Source organism: Lissotriton helveticus, chromosome 5_1 (assembly GCF_964261635.1).
Source record: "Lissotriton helveticus chromosome 5_1, aLisHel1.1, whole genome shotgun sequence".
NCBI lineage: Eukaryota > Metazoa > Chordata > Amphibia > Caudata > Salamandridae > Lissotriton > Lissotriton helveticus.
Genome location: NC_136065.1, coordinates 1,166,002,260 through 1,166,026,405, shown reverse-complemented (window position 1 = coordinate 1,166,026,405; position 24,146 = coordinate 1,166,002,260). Strand labels below are relative to the sequence as shown.

The following is a 24,146-nucleotide window of genomic DNA, read 5'->3' as shown; positions in this document are numbered from 1 at the left end:
ATGCGCACTCAGACGTGAGGGCGTAGCTGGGTAAAGGATCTGACACCGGTTAACGACCTTGCCGTAGGACCAGAAATTATTAGAATGCAAAATTGATATGTAGGATGTTAGATTCGGTTAGGAAACACGCTGAATTAGACATTTGTTAAGGTTAACCCATCATACCTGTCTAACTCGCTGTAAATATAATGTCTGAATTTTGCATTTAATAATTATGTAAATAATGCTATTTTATTTAATTTTTATTTGTTTTTATATTTTAATAAATACGGCCGGGGGGTCACGTGACCCCCTGCCTTCCAAAGAATTCTGTTGTTGACTGATAAGTGTTTACTGTAGTTTGCATGATAAGGCGGGGGGTGGCCGGCAGTCCCAGACCATGTTGAAATTCCCATTTTGCAGTTACTGGCGAATCCACATCGGCTAAGAAAAGGACGGATGTGGCGAGATTAATAAGAAGTAAGTGTGCCCCGTTTACCGCTTCCAGCACATTTTGTTTACGTAGCTTGGAATTCTTCTAAATGCAGTGTATTCATTTTTCCAGGGAAACAACATTGCGGAACTAACAGTCCTGGTACGAAAGACTCGGGACCTCTGTAAGGTATAATTCGCTTTTGCATGCACTCGGCGATAAAATAAAATAATTCCCAAGTAATTTGAATTATTGAGAATAGCGTCGATGGTGCTCTTTATTTCATTTTTAGACACACAAGAAATTCCAGTAGCGGAACCGGTTACGAGGCATTCTGTAATTCTCAAAATCCAAAGCTGAGTCGAGCCACGTTGTACATAACTACAGAAGTGGGTCTTAATCGCCTGTTAACATCAGGTAAATTGACGAGGCTTGAGTTACTTAAGGGAGTTGGAGTTTGAGATGGGTACAACTATTCTGATGGTTTTTTTTGTTGCATAATTTTTTTAGAAAACACTGACATCCAATAATATGAAGCCCTGATGAGACTCCCAGTAACATTAGCCTGGGTCTCGAAACGCATTGGCATCTTTCTGACACGGAGGATTAATAATTGTTCTTGTTTTATTTTGTGAGGGAACGGTCATGAAAACCATTCCCCATTTATATATTTAAATCATTTCCCCGTGTTCGACACTTGGTTAGATTCATTGTAGTCGTTATCTGTTATGATGCAAATGCAATACGGTTATGTTGTTTAGAATTATTGTACATATTAATGTTGTGTGTTTATGATTATTGTCTTTATTGAATGTCAAGAGTATTGTTGTATGTCATTTGAAAAATAAGTGCTTCTTCACTTTTCACACATTTAAACATTTCTTCCATACAAAACATTTGCAATCTAAAAAGAGTGGTTTAAATAAATAATCCATTCAAACAGAAAAATTGTTGTCTGTTTGGGGCTCTAAAGCAATAAGAGCTTAAGGTGTGACTGAGCCAGGTCCCTTTTTGTGTTTTCAACTTTTAGAAAGGTGGCATTTTCTTTACTTTAGCCATTTTGTGACTGCTGCCTGTCTCTGATCACATGACTGGGTGCAGTTGGGCTTCGTGTATTCCTCATAGGCAGCCTCACCCAATGGAAGTTTAGGTGTATCTCAATGGGCCATTTCAAGTAGCATATGATGGAGGAGCTGGGCACAGCCTCACTTACGCCTAAATAGACTGTGTCCTGTCCACACTCAAAGGGCTGCATACCCCCCGTAGTGAGTCTAGAGCCAGGGCAGGAGGAGAGGACATCTGTGGCATGCTTTTGAAGTCTCCTCCACTTCAAAGGCACCACTGGGTATAAGCACTGGACCTCAGACACAACCACTTCAGTGCACTCCTGGACCTGTGATGACGGCCAGCAAGAAGGACTGCTGTGCTGCCAAATGATTGCCACTCTTCTGGGCTTCTACTTTGCTGATCTCCTGACTTGTTGTGCTGCCCAGCTGCCTGCTGTTCTCCTGCCTGGGTGAGAAGGACTTGACCTCCATCACTTGAACCCAGAGTGACTCCAAGGGCTAGCTGGCTGGCCTCCTGATCTGACGTCTCAGGGACATAAAAGACTTCCAGCCACCCTGCTTCTGCATGGTGATTCTACTATCTGTGAGTCTCCCCTGCCAAGTGGTTCCACCGCAGTCCTGGACCCTTGGAAGTGGGCCTAAGGTGTTTGCCAGAAACCGGTCCTAGGAAGCTTGAATCCGGTCCAGGGAAGGCGTGGCTTGGCAGTTCGGGCTGGACTGTTCCCATGAGGCACAGGGTCAGACTGATTTGCATATGGCCATGTCTAAACTGGGGTGGCAGTGTGCTCTAAAAAATGGTGATGGATTAAACCCAGATCTGTTGACTGGGTGTGAGTGTTTGATTGGTTCAGATGCTCCGTCCATCACCACCCCCTTTTGTACCGCTTTGTTCGCCATAAGTTGGCAGGGTATGCTCAGACGTGAGTCCCTTGCTCACTTTGCCACTGGATTCAAGCAAGCCTGGCTGAAGACGGCTGTAATGCCAGAAACCGTTCCTAGGAAGCTTGAATCCGGTCCAGGGAAGGCACGGCTTGGCAGTTCAGGCTGGACTGTTCCCATGAGGCACAGGGTTGGACTGATTTGCATATGGACATGTCTAAACTGGGGTGGCAGAGTGGGCTAAAGAACGGTGATGGATTAGACCCAGATCTGTTGACTGGGTGTGAGTGTTTTGATTGGTTCAGATGCTCCGTCCATCACCACCCCCTTTTGTACCGCTAAGGTGTTTGCTTCAGCAGAACAGATGCATTTTCTGTAGAACAGATGCATCAGCTGTCGTGTGGGACAGAGCCTCTATTACATGGACCAGAACTGGCACATTGCCTTGTTGTGTGGATGGGACCCGACACATCACCTTAGGAACCACCACTGCATGATGCCTAGAACGGCCTAAGGTCCTTGCACCCCCATCGATTGCCGCCTTGACGATGAATCTCCACATTGCAGCTCACTGCTGACTGTAGCCGGTGAATCACCGCTGCATCGCAGATCAGGACTGGTGCATCGCTGCAGATACATGGATCGACACCTATGCATCACCTTAGCTGCACCCTGCATCCTTGACGTCGACGCAATCAGGATTAAGGTACTTTTGTTAAATTGGCCTTGCTGGGTCCATGTAGCTGTCCCTCACTTCATCGCGTCAGCCTGAACTTTTGACTTTGTCCCAGTCCGGCGCAACTAGATTTTCAAAGTAAGCACATACTGCTTCTAAGTGGTATTTTACAGTTTATTCTTTAAAAATTCATATCTCTAGTTCTACTTATTGAATTTTTGTTATTTTGGTCTTGCTTTATTATTAAATTAAGTTAAAAATTTCTAACCTGGTGTGGAATGTTTTTGTGTGGTGTGTTCACTGTTTTACTGTTTGGAGTGTCACACAAATACTTTACATATTGCCTCTAAAGTTAAGCCTCCTGCTCTGTGCCAAATTCCCTAAGGGTTTGCCTGCCTCTTACCCTGACAGGGATTGTAGTTGCTAGTTGACTCAGGCTCATACCCCAGCCAACCTACAAGCCAATTTCTAACACATTTAATATGCATTATGAGCAACAGAAAAGTAGCCCTGAAAAGATCTCATAAGACTAGCTCTGTGAACTCAGGTGTGCCCTGTCACTCACTCAATCCATATATTTAACAACTTCAAAACATTTTGCTTAGTGGGCTCAGACAAAAATGTTTGAAGATGTCTGCCCTAGAATTTCTTGTTCTTGGAATCTCATGAGAATAGAGATCACCACCGCTTACAGAACCAGAGCAGTCAACACAATAGACCTGGATGGAGACATCTAAATCCAGAATGGAATCTTCACAACAAGAAATAATGGCAGGCACATTACAGGGCATTCGGAGGTGGCCAGTGCTAGTCCTTGTTTGGTTACTCATGACAGACTTCATAGAACTCGGTTTTCAGAATGCCTTTCTCACCTGCTTTAGAGCACAGATATGTTAACAAGCAATGCAAAAGTGCAACTCCTCTCTGCATTTCCTCACTCTGATAACCTGGGTGAAGATGCCCTGAGACAAATTTGGTCATAGTCCTGCAAATCGTACACCCGCATCTACAAGTTACAGATTGTCCTCTGTTCACTTTCGCATTTCATTTACTGAACCACTAAGCTGTGCAACTTTATTGTCTGTCCATGCACTAGGGTATCCAAGATTACAGCTGACTAATAATATTATGTCCACAAAAAGATTATCTTAAGCAGGTAGCAATATACACGATCTAGGAGCACTCTGGGGTGGATGTATGACGTTACAACGCATACTTTACATCGCATGCCTTTACAACGCGGTATTTACAACGAATACCATTACAACGCATAGTGCTTTTGGGTGTTGGATAGTGAATTATTTAATTTACTATTCCAATTCCAGTCCCCGTTGATAGTAGGGAAGGTCTTGGATAGTAAATTAAATATATTCCCTATCCTAGAGCGCCCCCCAGCGCAATGCGTTGTAATGGTTTGCGTTGTAAAAGTTGCATCGTAAAGGCACTGCGTGGTAAAAGTTGCGTTGTAAAGGTTGTACACCCTCTGGGGTGTTTGACCCTCAAAGCACAAGGGGTTGTCCTACCCTCTGTTAATAACACTGTTTATAGGCAGACCATACACAAAGTAGCATCTTTACACCCTCTAGCTCACATCTCCAAAAATGACTTACTGAACAGCTTCTAATCTGCCTTATGCCCAAAATGCAGCACGGAAACAGCAACCCTTGAAATCCTTTATGACATCCAATGAACATTTCAGAAGATTGATGTATGTCTATTAATGCTGCGTGACTTGTCTGGAACACTAAATACAATTGTCCTCAAAATCTCTATCAGGATGAGCATGGACAAGACTTGAAATTGTTTTCTCCTTCCCATTGCCAGTGGTCGCCCCAATGCTTTCAGGTAGTGTGAGAAGTAGAAACATTAAATGATAATGACTTTTACTTATTATCATTTTATGTTTCCTTCCTTTTATGGGCAGGCAGGTGGGCGGGGCTGCTCTGCTCATGGAGCAGGGGAGGTGTGGTTTGCCCACTCCTACATGCACAATGACTGGTCGACCCTCTGGGGCCGCCCGAACTAGTTATGCACACTTTCCCAGTTCTCCACGCAGGCTGCATTACAGCCTGCATGGAGAATATACCCAAGCCCCCATTCCCTGATTGAGCGTCAAACCAGGATGGTTAAAACCAATCACAACGCTGCATTGCAGCATTGTGATTGGTCAGAGAAGCCTGGGTGCCTACTAATCACAAAGCTGAATTGCAGTGTTGTGATTGGTCAGTGGGACCTGGCTTTGCTTTCTGTTTCCTCAGGAGCAAAGGCGGAGGACCAGATGGAAGGTAAGTAAATCTTTTTATTTTATTATGCGCATCCTCACACTACCTCCCCACACCCGCAACCATCCCCATGCACCCACCACCCACGAGCCATGCCGGCCACCACTGCCGATTGCCAATATTAGTTTTGTAAAAATAGGCTTGTTTAGATCACCCAACCTTCACTGATTGACAAAATAGAATACATTTTCCCTACCAGACCTATTACTTCATTCCAAAAATAGCCAGAGAAGCTATCAAATTGATGCATTTCCCCAACATGGGATCCTTTCGCACAAGTACTCAGCATCATCACTGACCAGAAGATTACAAAATTCACCCCCAGTGACCACACATCTCTCTAAACTGACAAATACGTTCTAGTTTTCAAATACTTCTTCTTGGATAACGCTAACCTCAATGATTTCAAAGCAACTGCCCAAGCTCAAGTTGCATGCTCAGCCAGTGACCATTCTTTAGATGACCTACCAATGCCTTCTCTAGCTTCTTTCAGAGCTAATCTAACAGCAACACACCTGACCAAAGTATCAAAGAAACTGAAGCCAGAATCAACTTCAATCTGGGGTGCATCACAGCAAAGCTCTGTATCTCACCAAGCATAGCTACCTGAAAACAAACTCCATATCAGGGTTTAAGAAACAACACTAGAAGCATCCAGTCTCTTTCTATAAGTCATAAAAATAAAAACAAATTCAAAACTCTGAATTATTCCTTGTCATGTCAAACTCCTTCAAATTTGAATCGCCCACCTGGAGAACTCAGGAACACACTGTCTGGAACACACAAAGCCCTTCTTCTTGAGGATGTACCTAAAGAACTATGGGCCTTATTTAGAGTTTGGAGAATTTGGGACATCTGCCAAAAAATGGTGGATGCCATATCTGCCTCACATGTAGAAGGCATAGAGGCCCTATAGACTCTGAATAGGGCAGATGGGACATTTGCTTCTTTTGTGACGGAATTCCTGCAATCCATCAAACTCTAACCAAGGCATTAAGAATGTTCATATCTGTACTAATATTTATGCTAATGCTGGTTGATGAATTTTATTAATAAATTGTCACTTCTGCTGCCAATTAATCTAGACCCACGTAATGAATAAACCAATCAACAAATGACCATTATCCTATGTTTGTTGGAGGGAATTCCATTGGATGATTTTCTATTGGTGGTAATCCCACCTCCTTTACCAATCACAAGATTGTTTGTTACCACTACTGTTAGAATGGGGGTCTCTAGTTGGCAGAGGTAGGTACCTTTGACCAAGTAGGGACCCTTGCTTCTAGTCAGGGTATGGGGGCTACACTCCTAAATAACCCCGGCTCACCCCCTTGGTAGCCTGGCATGAGCAGGCAGGCTTATCCCAGAGGCAGTTTGTAAAGCATTTGTGAACACATACAGTAATACAGTCAAAACACTACATATGGACACCACACAGGGTTTTATAAAAATAAGTATTCTTTATATAGACTTAACATAAGAACAAAACAACAAAAATCCACAATACTGTAATCAAAAATAGACTTAAAGATGGTAGAAATAGCTTAGTTCAAGTTGACGGTAAATGCAACACGTTTCTCACAAAAGTACCTTAAATGCGTAACGCAAACCAAACAAAAGGGTCGCAGGGAGGTTGATGCGCCAGTTCCTTGCTTCAGGGGATGCGATGATTCTGTTTCTCAGTGCTTGCCCGAAGTATTAGATGCATCTGTTCCTTACCGGAGAGGAGGTGATGCGTCAATCTCTTACTGCATTCCGGTTACGATGCGTCAAAATGGCGATTCGATGCGTTGCGACGATCCAGTACGATGTGAGTAGATGGCGGCCTTGATGCGATGTGATGACGTGAAGGCGATGCGTGGACGCCCGACACCTGTGTGGCGAACGCTGTAACTTCTGAGCCGCGACAGCCCCTGCGACACGCTTCTCCGGTGATGCGATCACGACACTTGCGGTGCCGACATGTTTCTCCGGTGATGCGATGACAAACCGCTGTGACGAAGACCCGCTTCTTCTCATTGAGTCGTGCATCCAGCTCCCAACAATACGCAAGCTTCTGCAGACAGAATCCCCAGCAAGGGAATTCAGGCGAGCTGGTGGTGAAGTCTTGTATCCCTGAGACTTCAGCAGGCGGCAAGCACAGTTCAAGCCCTTGGAGATTGTTCTTCAAGATGATGAAAGTTCAATAAAAGTTCCTTCTCCTTTCATTGGTAATAAAGTAACCACTGCAGGCCAATGCCAGACAATAGCACACTGGCACAGGGGCAGACAAATCCTTCAACTTCCTTGGTTACTTCCCCTTTGCAAAGGTCCGTCTTGATTCCCAGAAGTGATCTAAAGTCTTGGGGTCTGGACGCTAATATTTATACTAGTAAATCCTTTGTCCTCCGAAGGCAGAGGGTGCCTGTACCTAGCCGAAACCAGTTTTGTGCAGCATCCTGGCAGGAGGTGGAGACAGCATTGTTGAAAGCAGACCTGGCCCAGATAGCTGAAAGGAAATCTCCTCTCCCTACTCTCTATTCTATGAAGGCTGGGGGCACTGAAAGGAAATCTACTCCCCCACTCTCTATTCAGTCAAGGTCCTATTCAGCCCAGCCCTGTCTCATCAGACTACTGGAGTCCAAGCCCTCCTGTCACTCACAAACCAGACATGCAATACACAACCTAGCAGAGGCAGGCTGGATGGTTAGGCAAGAAAATACCCACTTTCTAAAAGTGGTATTTTCAAACATAGTATGTTAAAACCAACTTCACCAAGATATGTATTTTATCATTCTGAGTTCAGGCATACTACATTCTTTTTCTACCATGTTGCCTGGGTCAGATAGGATTATAAGATGTTATAATCAAACTGCCCATTCTGGGCTATGGGGACAGGTAGCCATGCAATAGTGAAAAACGAAATTGGCTGTAATTCACTCTCAGGACATGCCACACACATCAGGGCATGTCCTACCTCTTACTTACAATGCACCCTGCCCGTAGGTCTACATTAGGGATGTCTGATATGTAGAAAAGGGCAGGTTTAGGGGCTGGCAAGTGGGTGCACTTAACAAGTCAACATGGCAGTACTGGACTGCACACAGGCTCTGCGATGGCAGGCCTTGGACACACTTTACAAGCTGCTCTGTGGGTGGCACAAGCAGTGCTGCAAGCCCACCAGGAGCATTTGATGTACAGGCCCTGGGCACACAGTGTGCATTGTACTAGGGTCTGACAAGTAAATCAAATAAGCCAATCATGGAGTCACTAATCTATCACATCAATTAATATAGGGAGCACTTGCACTGTGGCACTGAATAGCAGTGGCACAGTGCCCAACGCATCTAAACCAGCAAAACATATCAAAAACAGAGGAGACAACAGCAAAAAATGAAAGGGAGACTCCCGCCAATGGTATCAGGTATAACAACTACACTCTACGTCAGACCCCAGATGTAACCATATATGAACAGTTGCCATTGTATTATGCATACACACACTTCTTCTTATAGACTTCTCATTATCTCTCTTTTATAAGCACTGCACTCTGCTGCTCCTTCAAGCTCTCCTTATTACAATAAATTTTTTTTAATAAAGATGCTAATTCAGTCTATAGTGGAATATATATAAACCGCAGAAGTATAAAAGGACTTCATCTTACATTTCACAACTTTATATTCACGTTCTGAATCACCTGTGCTCCAGGGCACTGGTTTTTATATAGATGTGTGGTTTATGGTTCTCAGACATATGCCTCGAATAGATCAGTGATCCCTTTAGAATAGATCTTAGCGTGTCTCCTTGAAGTTCTTTCACATGATGGTAATGAAGATTAGATCCTATGCAATTTTTAAATAAATAACTCTATTTGTCTTTTGATGCGTCTACCTTCGACAGATGGTGCTCTTGGCTTGTGTAGAGGACATGGTTGTACTTGCCTGCTACACTTTGCCTGTTTTTTGGCACATCTTAGAGTGTGGAAGTAGGCACTCGCCTGCATCTTAGATAGTGGCTAAGAAATTGCAGCATTTGTGGATATCAATGACCGTTTCTATAACGTTGGTGCAATGATTTATTCAAACATATTCTAATTTTATTTCTGTCTTCAGATTTTCAGACGTTTTTACAAATATAATTTCTGTAGTAATTAGTTTCCCAGGAATTAACTAATAGTTCTTCCTACAGGCGTTGCCCAGCAGCTTGCTCATAATATTTAGACTCAACTACAAATTAAGGAAGATCTGACAGATGTTTTCAAATGTAAAGTATCTGGCTTAACGTTCTCAAGGAAAGAAAACGAAATAGTTTACAAATATTTTGTTTAACTGGTCTAGTCAGTCCTTGCACATTTTCTGGAAATTAAGCAAGCTCTTCGAGCAATGCTATAGATCACATTTAGTAAATGTCTCAGACAAGCCATCCATGGTGCTGCACACCTATACAGTATTTTAATTCTTGAGGGTGCCGGAGATGACAATATTGAGTGACACTGTCACTACTTGCACCTGCTTGGAAGTGCAGTCTATCCAGCCACCATGAAACAGCCTTAAAATTCCACTGGTATGTAGAATCAACTTCACTACATTAGACCTACTGCAAAACAACCACAGTCCACTGCTCCTGGCCACTGGCAATGCACAAAGGGTTTTGCAGATTCTAGGGCCATGTGCGGGGTATGACCAGAGCCCATGCACTGTGCCTACAGCCTGCTGTGCACATCCTTAGGTTTTCCACAGCAGGTTCTGAGGTTTGTTCTGAGGGTACCGCGCTTGACCCACGGCATGGCCAGCTCCTGGTGGAATACTGTAAGACGAAGCATGAGAGGTATAAGGGCTAGCCCTACTCTATATGGATTAATGGCAGGTTATGTTTTTTTTAATATGCTGGAATCCCAACAAAAAGGGTCAATTTAGAGAGAAGAACAGACAAAAAACACATCCCTGGACTTAAAACGAACAACAGGATATGTTTACACAGAGTACAACCTGCAATTACCTTCCACTGTGCTATAAGCCAGCAAGAAATCCGCTTCAACTGGAATCTTGTTTTTAGGACTGGTGCCTTCATCCTCTGAGTCACTGTCAGACGCGGCATCAGCTTCTATCCCTGTGTCCAATTGTGTTCCTCTGCAAGCCTGGCCAATGAAAAAACAATAGGACAATCTTAATTGAGAGAAACATAATCAATCGGTCGGATAACGAAGAAAAAGCATGCTACTTAGCTGAAGAAAAGGTTATTTACCTTCTATAATGATATTTCTGGGGGATACGTAATCTTCACGTAGGTTCCTCACCTTGGAATATCCTTCAGACATTAGCCTGGCTCTGGAAACTTTTTCCCCTCTAATAGCTCTCCGCTATCGTCAGATTGCACCACGCTGCTCCAACCAGGGCTCTACTCGCCGAATGTAAATACATTGGACTATATAGGTGCCAACTGGTTGACTAGAATCACTTTCTGGTACTTCTTTCTCACCCCATCAAGGTGTGTGGAGAGGAACCAGGAGAGCATCAGCACAACACATATCATGTTTGCATTGCTATGAATCTTATTAATTAATCACTGCGGTAGTTCACTGAAGAGGAGATAGAGGTGGCGAGGAATCAGCAGGAAGATTAAGGGCCTAATGTAGACTCTGGTGGACAGGTTACTCTGTAATAAATGTGACAGGTAATCTTCCCTATTATTACAAACATATTATATCCTATGGTACTTGTGGTAAGACAGACAATATATTTGTCCACCAAGCTATATTGATGAGGCCCTTTGCATCAAATATCATTACAGAAAGTAAATAACTTTTTCTTTTGATGGGTACATGTTGCTGCAGATTTCATGTCAAGACTGGAGGCTAGCATAATGCATAATGCATACACCTTTATTGCCACTTCAAAATACAGCACTTTAAACCATATCACAAACCATACTTAAAATTCCAGAATTAGAACTCAGCTACAGTCTATATAAACCAAAGCCCAGCAGCCATGTTTCTCTTTTATTCGCTGCTCCCACTTGAGTTAAATATCTGTTAGCATTTATTTATAATGATTAAAATGTCAGAAGTATTTTACAGATGGAAAGCTTTGTTATTCTCTAGATGTTTCTTTACAAATCTTATAGTTCAGAACTGTTGTCTTTTGTTCGGATCTCAATTTATGGGATTTATTTAATTTTAATGGGTTTTGTGTTTTCCAATTTGTTGAGCTTCGTTGTGTTGATCTGCACAGCTTTTAATGGTTTAATAAAAAATAATAGGAATAAAGAATTCCCTTGTTCTCATATCGTGAAGCGAGGGGAGTTGAACGGGAAGGTCTTACGTTTCAAATTTTACCTTGAGGCAGCATAGCGGTGCGAGGGCTTTGTTCTATTGTGTGGCTGTCGGCACATGAGTGCGGGTACAGGCGGGCCTTCATAGTGGATTGATTTGTAGCGTATGTGTACGTGATAGCGTCATTACATAACGTGTGGCCATTTTAGTGTTACGAATTGCTCCGAGACAAGGGTCTCAGTCTCAGCAGTCTTGTAAAGAGAAGTAACTATCGGCAATCTGTAAATTCGTGATGTTGCGCAAGGTACTCTACGCGGCAGCGTTGTAGTACTATGAGGACCATCTTGTTTACAGGTGCTATAGAGACATAGGTCTTGGCAACCCTGAGACGAACGAAATTTCAGAGCTCTTAGATAATTACGGATGAAAGTGAGAAAAAAAAAATATTATATATATATATATTACCTATTGGGAATAACTTTGGCGCCGGTTGAGGAATCTTCCTGAAATTTTCCTTAACTTTGCCTCGCGGCGCTCCGGTCCTTCCCTGAAAGTTTGGGGGGGATTCGTCAAGCGGGGGCGAGATAAAAGGGGGGTCCCAAAACGTGTTTTCCCCATGTTAATTTCCATAGGGCGGTTGGACTCACTTTTAGCCCGAACGGCTGAATGGTTTTCCACCAAACTTGGCAAAATTGTAGGGACTGGTAGCCCGATGTGCCTTTGCTATGTCTCAAGATATGTGCTCCAGTAGTTTTTACGAAAATTAACTTTGAAAAAATATATATTGGGCTACATTGGGCTATATATATGTTAAAGCCCAAATGTAGCCCAATGTAGCCCAATGTAGCCCAATGTAGCCCAAAGATGGCCACCAGAGACAGAAAATAAACAAATGTAGCCCAAATATCAGCCAGATGTAGCCCAAATATAGCCCAATGACAGAATGTCCCAGAGTGTTCTAAAGAACAACTGGAGCGCTAACAGTCTTACTTATGACATAAGTATGGCACACCTGAAGTCATCTTGATTGGAATAAAGTGTTAACACTTAAAACATTTAATTTGCAAAGGAACAAAATGAGGGGGTTCATTTTGCCATAGAAATTATGATTAGTGCTGAAGAAAGAAAAATTAGGGCACATTTTGAGTGACTTCTCAAATCCTCTTATATTTCATTAAAAAAATTCTGATATGCAGTCTCCCAAGATGGCCACCAGAGACAAAAGAGCCTGTGCTTAAAAACTCTGTTAGCAAAGCAGGCATTTGAGATTTAAAAAATGTTTTAATATATAAAAACGTTATCCGCTAATAGAATTAGCATTTAAAAAACCTTGCGAATTCAATGAAAAAACCATAGGTTCTCAAGCCTTATATAGTTAGGAATTAGCATTTAAAAAACCTTGCGAATTCACTGAAAAAACCATAGGTTTCAGGCCTTATATAGTTAGGAATTAGCATTTAAAAAACCTTTGAAATTCACTGACAAAACCATAGGTTTCAGGCCTTATATAGTTAGGAATTAGCATTTAAAAAACCTTGCAAATTCACTGAAAAACCATAGGAATTAGCATTTAAAAAACCTTTGAAATTCACTGAAAAAACCATAGGTTTCAGGAGTTATATAGTTAGGAATTAGCTTTTAAAAAACCTTTGAAATTCACTAAAAAAACTATAAGTTTTAGTGGTGTTATAGTTAGCTGGACATTTTACTCATAAAAAAAACATTGAAATTGCTCCTATATAGTTAGTTGTACTAACTATATTTCGCGCACCCGCAGTCCACTGCTGATGATGTCACATATTAGATCATTCATGACATGGTCAGTGACATCACTGGTGACATCTCAAATGACATCACTGATGACATAACTGATGACATCATCCACGTGACAATCACATACACCTTTTCATACACTATTACAATTTTTCATCACTCTTTGTAAAATACAGAGTATCATATTTAAATCCATTGTCACAGCAATACAAGTATCTAAAAATCCACTCAGTGATTCATAGATGCATACACACATCTAATCACTTACCTATGGATTCACTCATACATGCTGTCAATGAACAATAGAACACTATCAAAAATACTTATATGTCTATATCGACATTAAACAACAGCACGCATCCTATTGACATATGAAGTCATCCTACTCACTTATGCAAACAATGGATCATACTTACATATTTACTTAGCAAAACACTTATACAAACACCACTTCTTCTATTCATTTAGATAGTAAGTTATACTTAGTGAATTATAAAATCATTATTACAAGTATACAGTTATCCATATAGTCACTCACACAATCATTGTGTCTTATGTATACTTATTTATATACAACAACTGACACATACACTGCCTTTTATTTTTCTAGTTTGATGGACCTGTACCATTGAGAAACATATTTGCTCATCACCACACCCATAAAGTTATTCACTCACCCAAACAACTGTTAGAACATGTAGTTTTAACTTCATATATCTACTGAATCAACTATTCACACATCTTTGGACAGTCACACCCCCCCCACCGAACCACACACACTTTCACACTCCCATACAAATACTCAGTTAACTAATCAATAACTAATATAGACTTTCACATAGCTAGTAACCAACTGTAGAATCAGTTTACACAACAACTGACAAAGTGATACAGATATTCACACAGTTTAGTCACTATCCACTATATTTAGTGAGACATTATAAATTGGTCAAGTAAACAGTCAATTACACTGCTACTAAATCCTCCATCCAAATATTTATTTATATATATCCACTTATTCTTCAATGCAAATTGCTATATATAATGCATATTTAAATAACGAAGCAAACCACATTCACTGGATGATGTCATCAGTGATGTCATCAGTGATGCCATTTGAGATGTCATCAGTGATGTCACTAACCATGTCATGAATGATCTAATATGTGACATCATCAGCAGTGGATTGCGGGTGCGCATATATAGTTAGTACAACTAACTATATAGGAGCAATTTCAATGGTTTTTTATGAGTAAAATGTCCAGCTAACTATAACACCACTAAAACTTATAGTTTTTTGAGTGAATTTCAAAGGTTTTTTTAAAAGCTAATTCCTAACTATATAACTCCTGAAACCTATGGTTTTTTCAGTGAATTTCAAAGGTATTTTAAATACTAATTCCTAACTATATAAGGCCTGAAACCTATGTTTTTTCAGTGAATACATATATATATATATATATATATATATCCAACACACAAGAGTCGCCTGCTGTGGAAGACGCCACTCAAACCGGTAAGTTTTCGCCAAATTTTCTTTTATTGCAGGTAACAACACGGAACCAGGGACCAGCTCACAGGATGATCAATTCCCTCCCAACGCGTTTCATGTTTAAGAACACTTCTTCAGGGGATCTGGGATCAAAGTCAATGCAGATGCACTTTTAGGCGGCAACCTATATTATTCAACTTACTCCGCCTCTGTGGGCGTGGCCAAAACAATGGCCTGCTGGTAGTTGTGGTGCACGTCGTTCTGCTTCAGTGAGCGGCATCTCATTGCTTGCAATTAATAAAAGTTTTATCCAAGTGGATTTGTGGCAAAGTTTGTAGTTACTCGTGCTGCTGAATTTCCCCACAATAACTGGCACCCGTTTCCAAAGGCCAGTTCGCCGCTTGACGAACTCGCTGGGATGCTGGAACAGCACCGGGGAGTCTTCCGCGGCTCAGGCAAGCCGCTAACATCCAACACACAAGAGTCGCCTGCTGTGGAAGACGCCACTCAAACCGGTAAGTTTTCGCCAAATTTTCTTTTATTGCAGGTAACAACACGGAACCAGGGACCAGCTCACAGGATGATCAATTCCCTCCCAACGCGTTTCATGTTTAAGAACACTTCTTCAGGGGATCTGGGATCAAAGTCAATGCAGATGCACTTTTAGGCGGCAACCTATATTATTCAACTTACTCCGCCTCTGTGGGCGTGGCCAAAACAATGGCCTGCTGGTAGTTGTGGTGCACGTCGTTCTGCTTCAGTGAGCGGCATCTCATTGCTTGCAATTAATAAAAGTTTTATCCAAGTGGATTTGTGGCAAAGTTTGTAGTTACTCGTGCTGCTGAATTTCCCCACAATAACTGGCACCCGTTTCCAAAGGCCAGTTCGCCGCTTGACGAACTCGCTGGGATGCTGGAACAGCACCGGGGAGTCTCCCGCGGCTCAGGCAAGCCGCTAACATCCAACACACAAGAGTCGCCTGCTGTGGAAGACGCCACTCAAACCGGTAAGTTTTCGCCAAATTTTCTCTTATTGCAGGTAACAACACGAAAACTTTGGTATGGATATATATATATATATATATATATATATCCATATCCATCAATAACAAGTAACCCCTGTAGGAGAGACCACAGGTAAACAATTCTTCGGTAATTTATTGAAGAACAGTAGCATCCAAATGAAAACGAACAAACTGCATCACATCATAGTCTCATGCCAGACGCGTTTCGGGTTGTCCCTTTCTCAATGGCATTTTGATAGCAACAAACCAAAGACAGTCTTGCGCACTATGTTAAACTTTTTTGAAAAGCACCCAGTAGGCGGGAGCAATAGCGTGGCCCTCTGGTCTTTGTAGTGCTGCAATAGATATTTCTCCAGTGAGTCCGTTTTGGTAAATGCAAAATAAGTTCAATAGTAAAAAACCCCAGTGGGTTGATGCTAGGGTTCATTTTCAAGGGGAGCTTGAATCTTGCCGCTCTTCCCACAAACAATACCTCCCGTAGAAGCATGACGCCTACTGACGCCACACCGGGCCCATTATCGAGTTGGGTCTCTCCTGCGGCTGGGCTCCAGCCGCTTCAAATCCATCAATACAGGGGTTACTTGTTATTGATGGATATATGGATATATATATATATATATATATATATATATATATATATATATATATATACATACATATAGAGATTTATTACTTAGTAATTTGATATTAAAGAACTAATAATTAATGTTAGATATAGGTTTGTAAGAGTACGATATAAAAAGGTTATTTTAAGTAAACAGTGGTGTGAGGAAGGAGAGCAAACATTTATGGAGAATTATAGAGTTCTCTTGAAAAAAATGGTACAAGATGAAGTAACATCCTCAGTTAAGGAGTTTTGGGGATTAGTTCTCAGAAAAAAAGGAAGGCAACAGATATTTCTAATGAAGAATTTTGGTCTTTAGAAGAGGAAGAGAGCGAGCATGCTAGAACTATTAGTGGGAAAAGGAAGATGAAGAACAAAACTGTTGAAAAGGGGGATGAAAGATTTGTGTCCTGGCAAAAAGATGGTCTTGGCACCACACAGAGAGAAGGTGTCCAACGCGGCACAAAAAAGGGCAACCTTAGCAGCACAAATGATATTCAGGACGGTCCTGATGATGAAGATTCATATAACCGGTGGCGCTGCTGCATGGCTGAGTGGCACCACACAGAGAGAAGGTGTCCAACGCGGCACAAAAAAGGGCAATTTTAGCAGCACAAATGAGATTCAGGACGGTCCTGATGATGAAGATTCATATAACCGGTGGCGCTGCTGCATGGCTGAGTGGCTCTGCAGTGGGGACACCCATTTAGTGGCCATGATGCTGTAGAGTGCCCCCCGGGTGCTCCCCTACATTGTATCCACTCGACATGCATCCCCACACCTCTCGGGGCGGGTCCGCACCGAGGGGATAAATAAACCTGCGGGAGACCGCTCGGGGTCTTCCCCCCAGTACACAGTATCCCGAGTACTGAGTGTTATTTGTGCAGCAGCTTAAGGGCCTGCCCGTGTCACGGCAGACTCCACACTGGCGACGAGGCCGGTACCAGTCCGCGTGTGCCTGCCTAATCTGCAGCGCGCGGTGCCCACCCGCGGCTGTCACACTCCGGTGCGAGCGCGTGTGTGGTGGTAGAGCGTGGGTCCCCTGCGCGCCCCAAGACAGACTGCCACTACCCGCCGGCCGGTTGAGCCTGCCCAGGCATATCCCGCGACAGGGAACGCCTTCAGCTGGCAGGCTCCCGGCACCATCGCTGCAAAAAGGGGTGAGTGCGACGCGCAATCCCTCCCCCGCACCTTGACCGCCGTGCGGCCCCCCCGCTGTGGCCCACCTGCATTCCGAGCGTCCTCTGCAACGTGGACGCACCGCTGCAGCCTGCCAGGCCTCGAGCGGCCAAAGAAGAGGACGAGCAGCGTGTCGAAGGCCCCTGCCGAGGCTGCCCTCTACAGTGCCTGCGTTCTCTCCCGTCGACGCCAATCACGGCCCCCACGTGCCAGGCCAGAGCGCTAGAGGCACGAGAAGTGACGGAACTGCCCCGTGAGCGCAGACCAGGCTGCCGCTCTGCTAGTCCCGGGTGTACGCTCACACTGCAATCACAAGACTGTCAAACAAGCATTGGCTAAAACAAACAAAAAAAAGGATGAAATAAGAAAGGAAAAGCTAAATAAAAGGGATTTCAGCGGAAGACAGAACAAGGGGCAAGGAGTGAGAGCGCTGGCGCAGTCACACACAATAGCACACGGCCCCGCGTAACCTTGAGGCTTTATCAACACACGCAGAAGGGAACTAAGACCTCCCACAACCGCAGGCGACCAGTGGTGCAGTGTGTGACCACACATACCAACATTGGCGGCAAAGAAAGAAATAAACCCAGCGACGCGGACCTTCACAAAGCGATGTCCAGCCAGTCCACAGCGCCGCCATGAGCGTCCAGGCGCCAGCAGCAGTAGCGCCAGCAGCGACAGCGGCAGCAGCCGCCACCGATGAACACCCACACTGCGGTAGCACCATTGCCCCCGTTTAGCGAATCTGCCGACCCGGCGACTGCTGCCCCCAGATGGAAGGCCTGGGTGGGGAGGCTCAACCACTACTTCAAAGGGACTCGAGAAACCGACGGAACAGTCAAGAGTTCGCTCCTCATCTACTACGGGGTAGAGGAAATCTACGATTTATTTGAAACACTCCCAAACACCGGAGAGGAGGACGACTATGATGCGGCAGTCAATGCACTAAACCCACATTTTGATCCACAGCTCAACAATGACTTTGAAAAGTTCAAGTTCAAGAGGGCCTGGCAAACTGAATCCGAATCTGTCGACATGTTCTATGCTAGGCTCCGCCGACTGGCCAGCATGTGCCCGTTCACAGAGCCAAGGGAAGAGATCAGAGACCAGATCATCGTAGGATGCCGCTCCAAGCTACTACGGAAATTGATACTGCGCCAACCGGCATTTCCCTTGACGAAATCTTAGTCCTGGCTCATTGCCACGAGCTGTCCGATGCTCGGGCGGAGGTAATGGAGGCTGCCCTGCATACCCCAGTGGCTACTCCGTCGACAACCAGGCTCCTGCCGGTTTAGGAAGAAAAGGTGGAGCCAATCCAGAGGAGGCCCACCCAAGCGCGCCAAACGCCAAGATCCGCGCAGAAGAACCAATGCGGATATTGGGGAGAAGACCACCCCGTGGATGCCACGTGCGGGGCCAGGGGGAAGACATGCTCCCGCTGCGGGCGGCCGAACCATTACACCAAAGGGTGCCGAGGAGGGTGCTTTCGAGCAACAACGCCCAGGGCCAGAGGCATGTCACAGCGTGTACGCCAAGTGTCACTGGACGACCAAGCGCCACCAGCAGACGATCAGGCTCAAGGGAGACGCCCCATGTATGAGGACGACAAAGAGGTGTTCGTCATATCATATGTCAACCGAGCGGGTACTAAGAGACGACCCCCACCGATGTGCTCAGTAACCATAGACAACACCGACATACAGGCTCTAATAGACACAGGAGCCTCAGTAAATGTGATGGACTCGGAACAATACGAGAGGCTGTCGCCGAAGCCAGCACTTGCGCCCTCGAACGCAAGAATCTACACTTACGGAGGTACTGACCCACTGCCGCTGCGAGGGGTCATCCAAACCACCATTGTAAGTGGGAAGCTCTCCACAAGGGCTAAATTCCATGTGACGGAAGGAAAGAAAGGGACCCTGCTCAGTTGTCACACGGCGAAGGACCTAGAGCTCATCTTCTTTGCAAACCATGTTCACGAGTCCCACGCCGAGGCTCTGCTTGAAGACTTTCCGGAGCTATTCCTAAGACTCAAAGGGAAGAAGTTCCGACTGCATATCGATACATCGGTACGACCTATAGCCCTCCGGCACCGACGCCTGCCCTTCAATCTCAGACCGCAGGTGGAGGAAGAACTCAGAAAATTGTAGGAACTAGGGGTGATAGAGAAGGTGTCTGGCCCACACCGTGGGTATCTCCCCTGGTTGTGGCCCCCAAGCCCAAGCAACCTGGAGTGATTCGACTCTGTGTCGACATGAGGCTGCCCAATACGGCCGTGAAGCGGGAGCGGCATATCACCCCGACCATGGACGACATAGTGGCTGACCTAAACGGCGCAAAGTGGTTCTCCAAGCTCGATCTGAATGCGGGCTACCATCAGCTAGAGTTGGAGCTGGAAAGCGGATACATAACCACTTTCTCAACTCATGTAGGACTACGCCGATACCGAAGACTCAGCTTTGGGGTATCTTCCGCCGCCAAAGTCTTCCAGAACGCGATCCGTGAGGTGTTATCGGGACTCAGCGGCGTCATCAACCTCAGTGACGATATTCTGGTATATTCCAACACCCTTGAGGAACATCATGCACACCTGAGAGCGACACTGCAGCGGCTAGTGGACAGCGGTTTGACCGTACATAAGTCCAAGTGCTCCTCCTACCAGGAAAGCATAGACTTCTTCGGGTACACATTCACGCGGGTAGGACTCACGGTAGACCCAAAGAAGGCCGAAGCTATCCGGGCAACGAGCACCCCACGGAACCCCACCGAGGTGAGGAGCTTCCTAGGTATGGCCACATACTGTGGCCGATTCATTCCAAATCTGGCGGCAATGTCAGAGCCCCTGAGGACCCTCACATGCCAAGACCGGAAATGGGAATGGTCCGTAGTCGCGAACAAAGCATCCAATGACATCAAGACCAGCCTGCTCGACAAGACAGTGATGGCATACTTCCAGCCCCAATGAAAAACGGAACTGGTCGTCGACGCGAGCCCGGTCGGCCTGGGGGAGGTACTTATGCAAGAACACGGGGCTGAGGTATGGAAACCGGTTGCTTACACCAGCAAGGCACTGACTGACACCGAGACACGCTACGCGCAGATCGAACGTGAGACGCTGGCCATTAAATGGGCATGCCAGCACTTCCACCTGTACCTGTGCGGTCAAGCATTCACAGTGGTCACCGACCACAAGCCACTGATACCGCTGTTCGCAGGTTCGACCAGGCTGGCTCCTCCGCGCATTGAGCGATGGGCAGTACAATTGCAAGGCTACAACTTCAAGGTCGTGTTTCGCCCTGGAGCTCACAATCCTGCGGATTACCTCTCCCGTCATCATGAAACAGGCAGCTCCGGACACGCACAAGATGTCGCCCATGATATTGAGGCCTTCGTCCACATGGTCTCACAGTCTGCCTGCCCCAAAGCAATGACATTGGCAGAGATAAGTCAGGCCACATCGGAAGACGACACCCTGTCAAAGGTCAAGGATGCACGGGAACAGCTGGGCGCACTTCATGGTTTGGGCCAGAACCCTCCGGCTGGAGGTCAATCACGCTCGACAGCAACTATGGCAAGTGAGGCATGAGCTGAGCGTGGGCGAAGACGGCGTTGTCCTGAGGGGTCACCTAATCGTGGTACCAGAGGGCCTGCAGAAAAGAATTCTCGCTTTGGCCCACGTGGGACATCAAGGAACAGCCAAGACCAAAGCGAGGCTGAGAAACAAGGTCTGGTTTCCAGCCATGGACACAATGGTGGATGAGATGGTGACGTCCTGCCACACCTACACCATCACCAGTGGAGACCCCGTGCCCGCACCTGTGATAACGGAGGAGCCATGCACGACCCCGTGGACACACCTGAGTGTGGATTTCGGTAGCTTTCCTGATGGCCGTCACATGATGGTAGTCATCGACTCGTTCTCCAAGTTCCCGATTGTGGAGGTCCTATCATCCACAGCCTTCCCACAGGTGAAGACAGCCCTGGACCGGATCTTCGCGCTGATGGGCCTCCCTGCTGAGGTCAAGTCCGACAATGGACCCCCCTTTCAGGGTCGAGAATTCAAGGAATATCTGGAGAACCTTGCCATCCGACACCGAAAAATCACCCCCCTGTGGCCCCAAGCCAACGGGGAGGTGGAGAGAGTTATGAGTACTCTAAATCGAGCATTGCGCATTGCCATGGACAATGGGGAAAATCTGGAAATGGCCCTTGACCAGTTTCTGGGGGCATATCGTCAAACACCTCACAGCACTACAAAGTGTGCCCCAGCCCACCTGTTGTTCAAACGGGACCCGAGAGACAGCATACCGGCGGGCCCAGAATGGGCACCAGAACCAAGGAACAATAAAGCGGTTCAGGCACGAAGAGAAACGAACAATCGGAAGGCGAGTGAGGCGCGTCATGCGAAAGAACCAAAGTTTGCCGTAGGGGACTCGGTGGTGATCAAAGACCGACACCCCGGGTGGAAATTCAGGACACCCTTCGAGCCTGAGGTCTGGACGGTCGAGAAGATCAAGGGGACGATGGTGACGGTCCAAAGAGGAAACCAACTAGTCACTCGAAACGTCTCCAGCTTCAAGAGAGCTTCCGAGCTTCCGAGCTGGAAGCCGATGCTGGATGTGAGGCCTACCCACACATGACACCACGAAGAGATTCTGCAGGGCCATCACCAGCTCGGAGTCTGGCAACCGAAGGGCGGGTGCCGGTGAGCCCCAGGGCTGGAGAACGACCAACCACCACCTGTTCGCCCCTGGGCCACGAGAATGCTGCAGAGCGTTCCCCCTGAGACTACAGCATCTCCAAGCCGCCGCAGCCAAAGATACTGTCTACGGCCTAACCCAGGCCCCAGTCAGAGACTCCGAGACTTTGCCTGTGCCTCCCCATAAGAAAGACTTTGATGTCCTGATGTCAGCTAAAATAAAGGAGGGATGTAGAGTGCCACTCGGGCGCTCCCCTACATTGTATCCACTCGACATGCATCCTCACACCCCCCGGGGCGGGTCCGCACCGTGGGGATATATAAACCTGCGGGAGACCGCTCGGGGTCTTCCCGCCAGTACACAGTATCCCGAGTACTGAGTGTTATTTGTGCAGCAGCGTAAGGGTCTGCCCGTGTCACGGCAGACTCCACAGATGCCAGCTGAAACATATTAAGATGACTATATAAAGACATTTCTACATAAATTCCTTCTATATGAGAATGTCATTCTAACCTTAATGATCTTACAGAAAATGGAGAACATTTCCATGATTTCCAGGAACAAACTCCCGGTGTGTCAGGGACATTCTGCCAGGGTGACATAGGTCTTGTCTAGGGACGTTTCCAGGATCCACATCGGTCCAAAAATAGCAGTGGAAGGGACCACAGTGAGATGTCATGAAAAAAATGAAAAAACAAGAGAATACCTCAGAGAGTTGTCCATGTGGATAATATATCATCCCCATGGGCAAGATGGGCTGGAACCTGCCACGTAGATTTTATTTTGAAATGAAAGTTGAACTCCTGCACAAGGATGGTTGTCAGCTTATGGCCTACGTAGTAGAAGTCTGCACTTCAGTGGTGGTTTGGAAGATAGTTTGCCAAACTGCTTATGAGGGTGTTAGCGTCTAATGGTCTAGCAAGCCTCCTAGCATATTATTCAATATACTCTTCTAAAAGCCTCACCAAGTGGCACATAGATGAATATATAGTGGTCTAATAACGCAGAATAAATAGTTTTGTATTTCATTTTGATCCTCAGTCTCTCACTAGTTATTACCTCCTATTCACAAACAGCATTGCCACCAGATTGATAAAAGGGACAAAACAAATACATTGTGTTTGTGTTGTGGCTAATTTCAGATTCAGTCCACAGTCCCATCTGAACAAAGCAGTCCACCAGAACATGTTTATTTACATTAGTTCTTGCTAATACATTTTCTGACAAATAACGTCAAGACACACACCAAAACCGAATATTCATAGCATAAATAATTACCTGAATGAAGAAAAGCTTGGGTTTCCCAACAAGAGTTCTACACCTGTCTCCTCTGAAAGGTGTAGTCAGATCCTTTATTGGAATCATTCCATCTGTCCCATAGATAATTCCCTCCTTGCCATGGCTCAACAAGACGCAAGCAAAGCAAGCATTATCACTGTGATCCTCCTCAGCAACTGCAAAGCAACAAGGTTAATATATTTCAAAGTTTAAATGAAAGCTTTGGGTAAGTATCTTCCTGCACTAGTTTCGGAGAGCAGCTGGTCCATGCATGCACAGTTATAAAATGTATAAAGGGCTACTGAGTAGAGGTGCGCATATTCATGCAAAGGCTACGGGAAATGACCTGAAATTACATGAGATGCAAATCCGGCTTTTAGCACTATTTTTTTAGTAAGGAATGTGTCTACACACCTATTTTGGACATAAAGACGCATTTTGCACACAGAGGGGCATATTCTCAAGGAGCTATCGCCGAGTTAACGGCACTTGATCGCAGCCAAAGTCACGATAAAGTTATCACCCCATTC

General features: G+C 45.3%; 1 protein-coding gene across 4 annotated transcripts in view; it reads right to left on the bottom strand.

The window, feature by feature from the left end:
* Positions 1–24,146, bottom strand: part of LOC144755185 (caspase-7-like) — a 237,730-nt gene that overhangs the window by 55,687 nt on the left and 157,897 nt on the right. For all 4 annotated transcript variants that reach the window (XM_078643846.1, XM_078643849.1, XM_078643845.1 and 1 more), the window contains exons 5-6: positions 23,617–23,792; positions 10,294–10,432 (exon numbers count right to left, since the gene is read on the bottom strand). In XM_078643846.1, the coding sequence (XP_078499972.1) occupies positions 10,294–10,432; positions 23,617–23,792 (315 nt within the window). The remainder of the gene's footprint in view (positions 1–10,293; positions 10,433–23,616; positions 23,793–24,146) is intronic.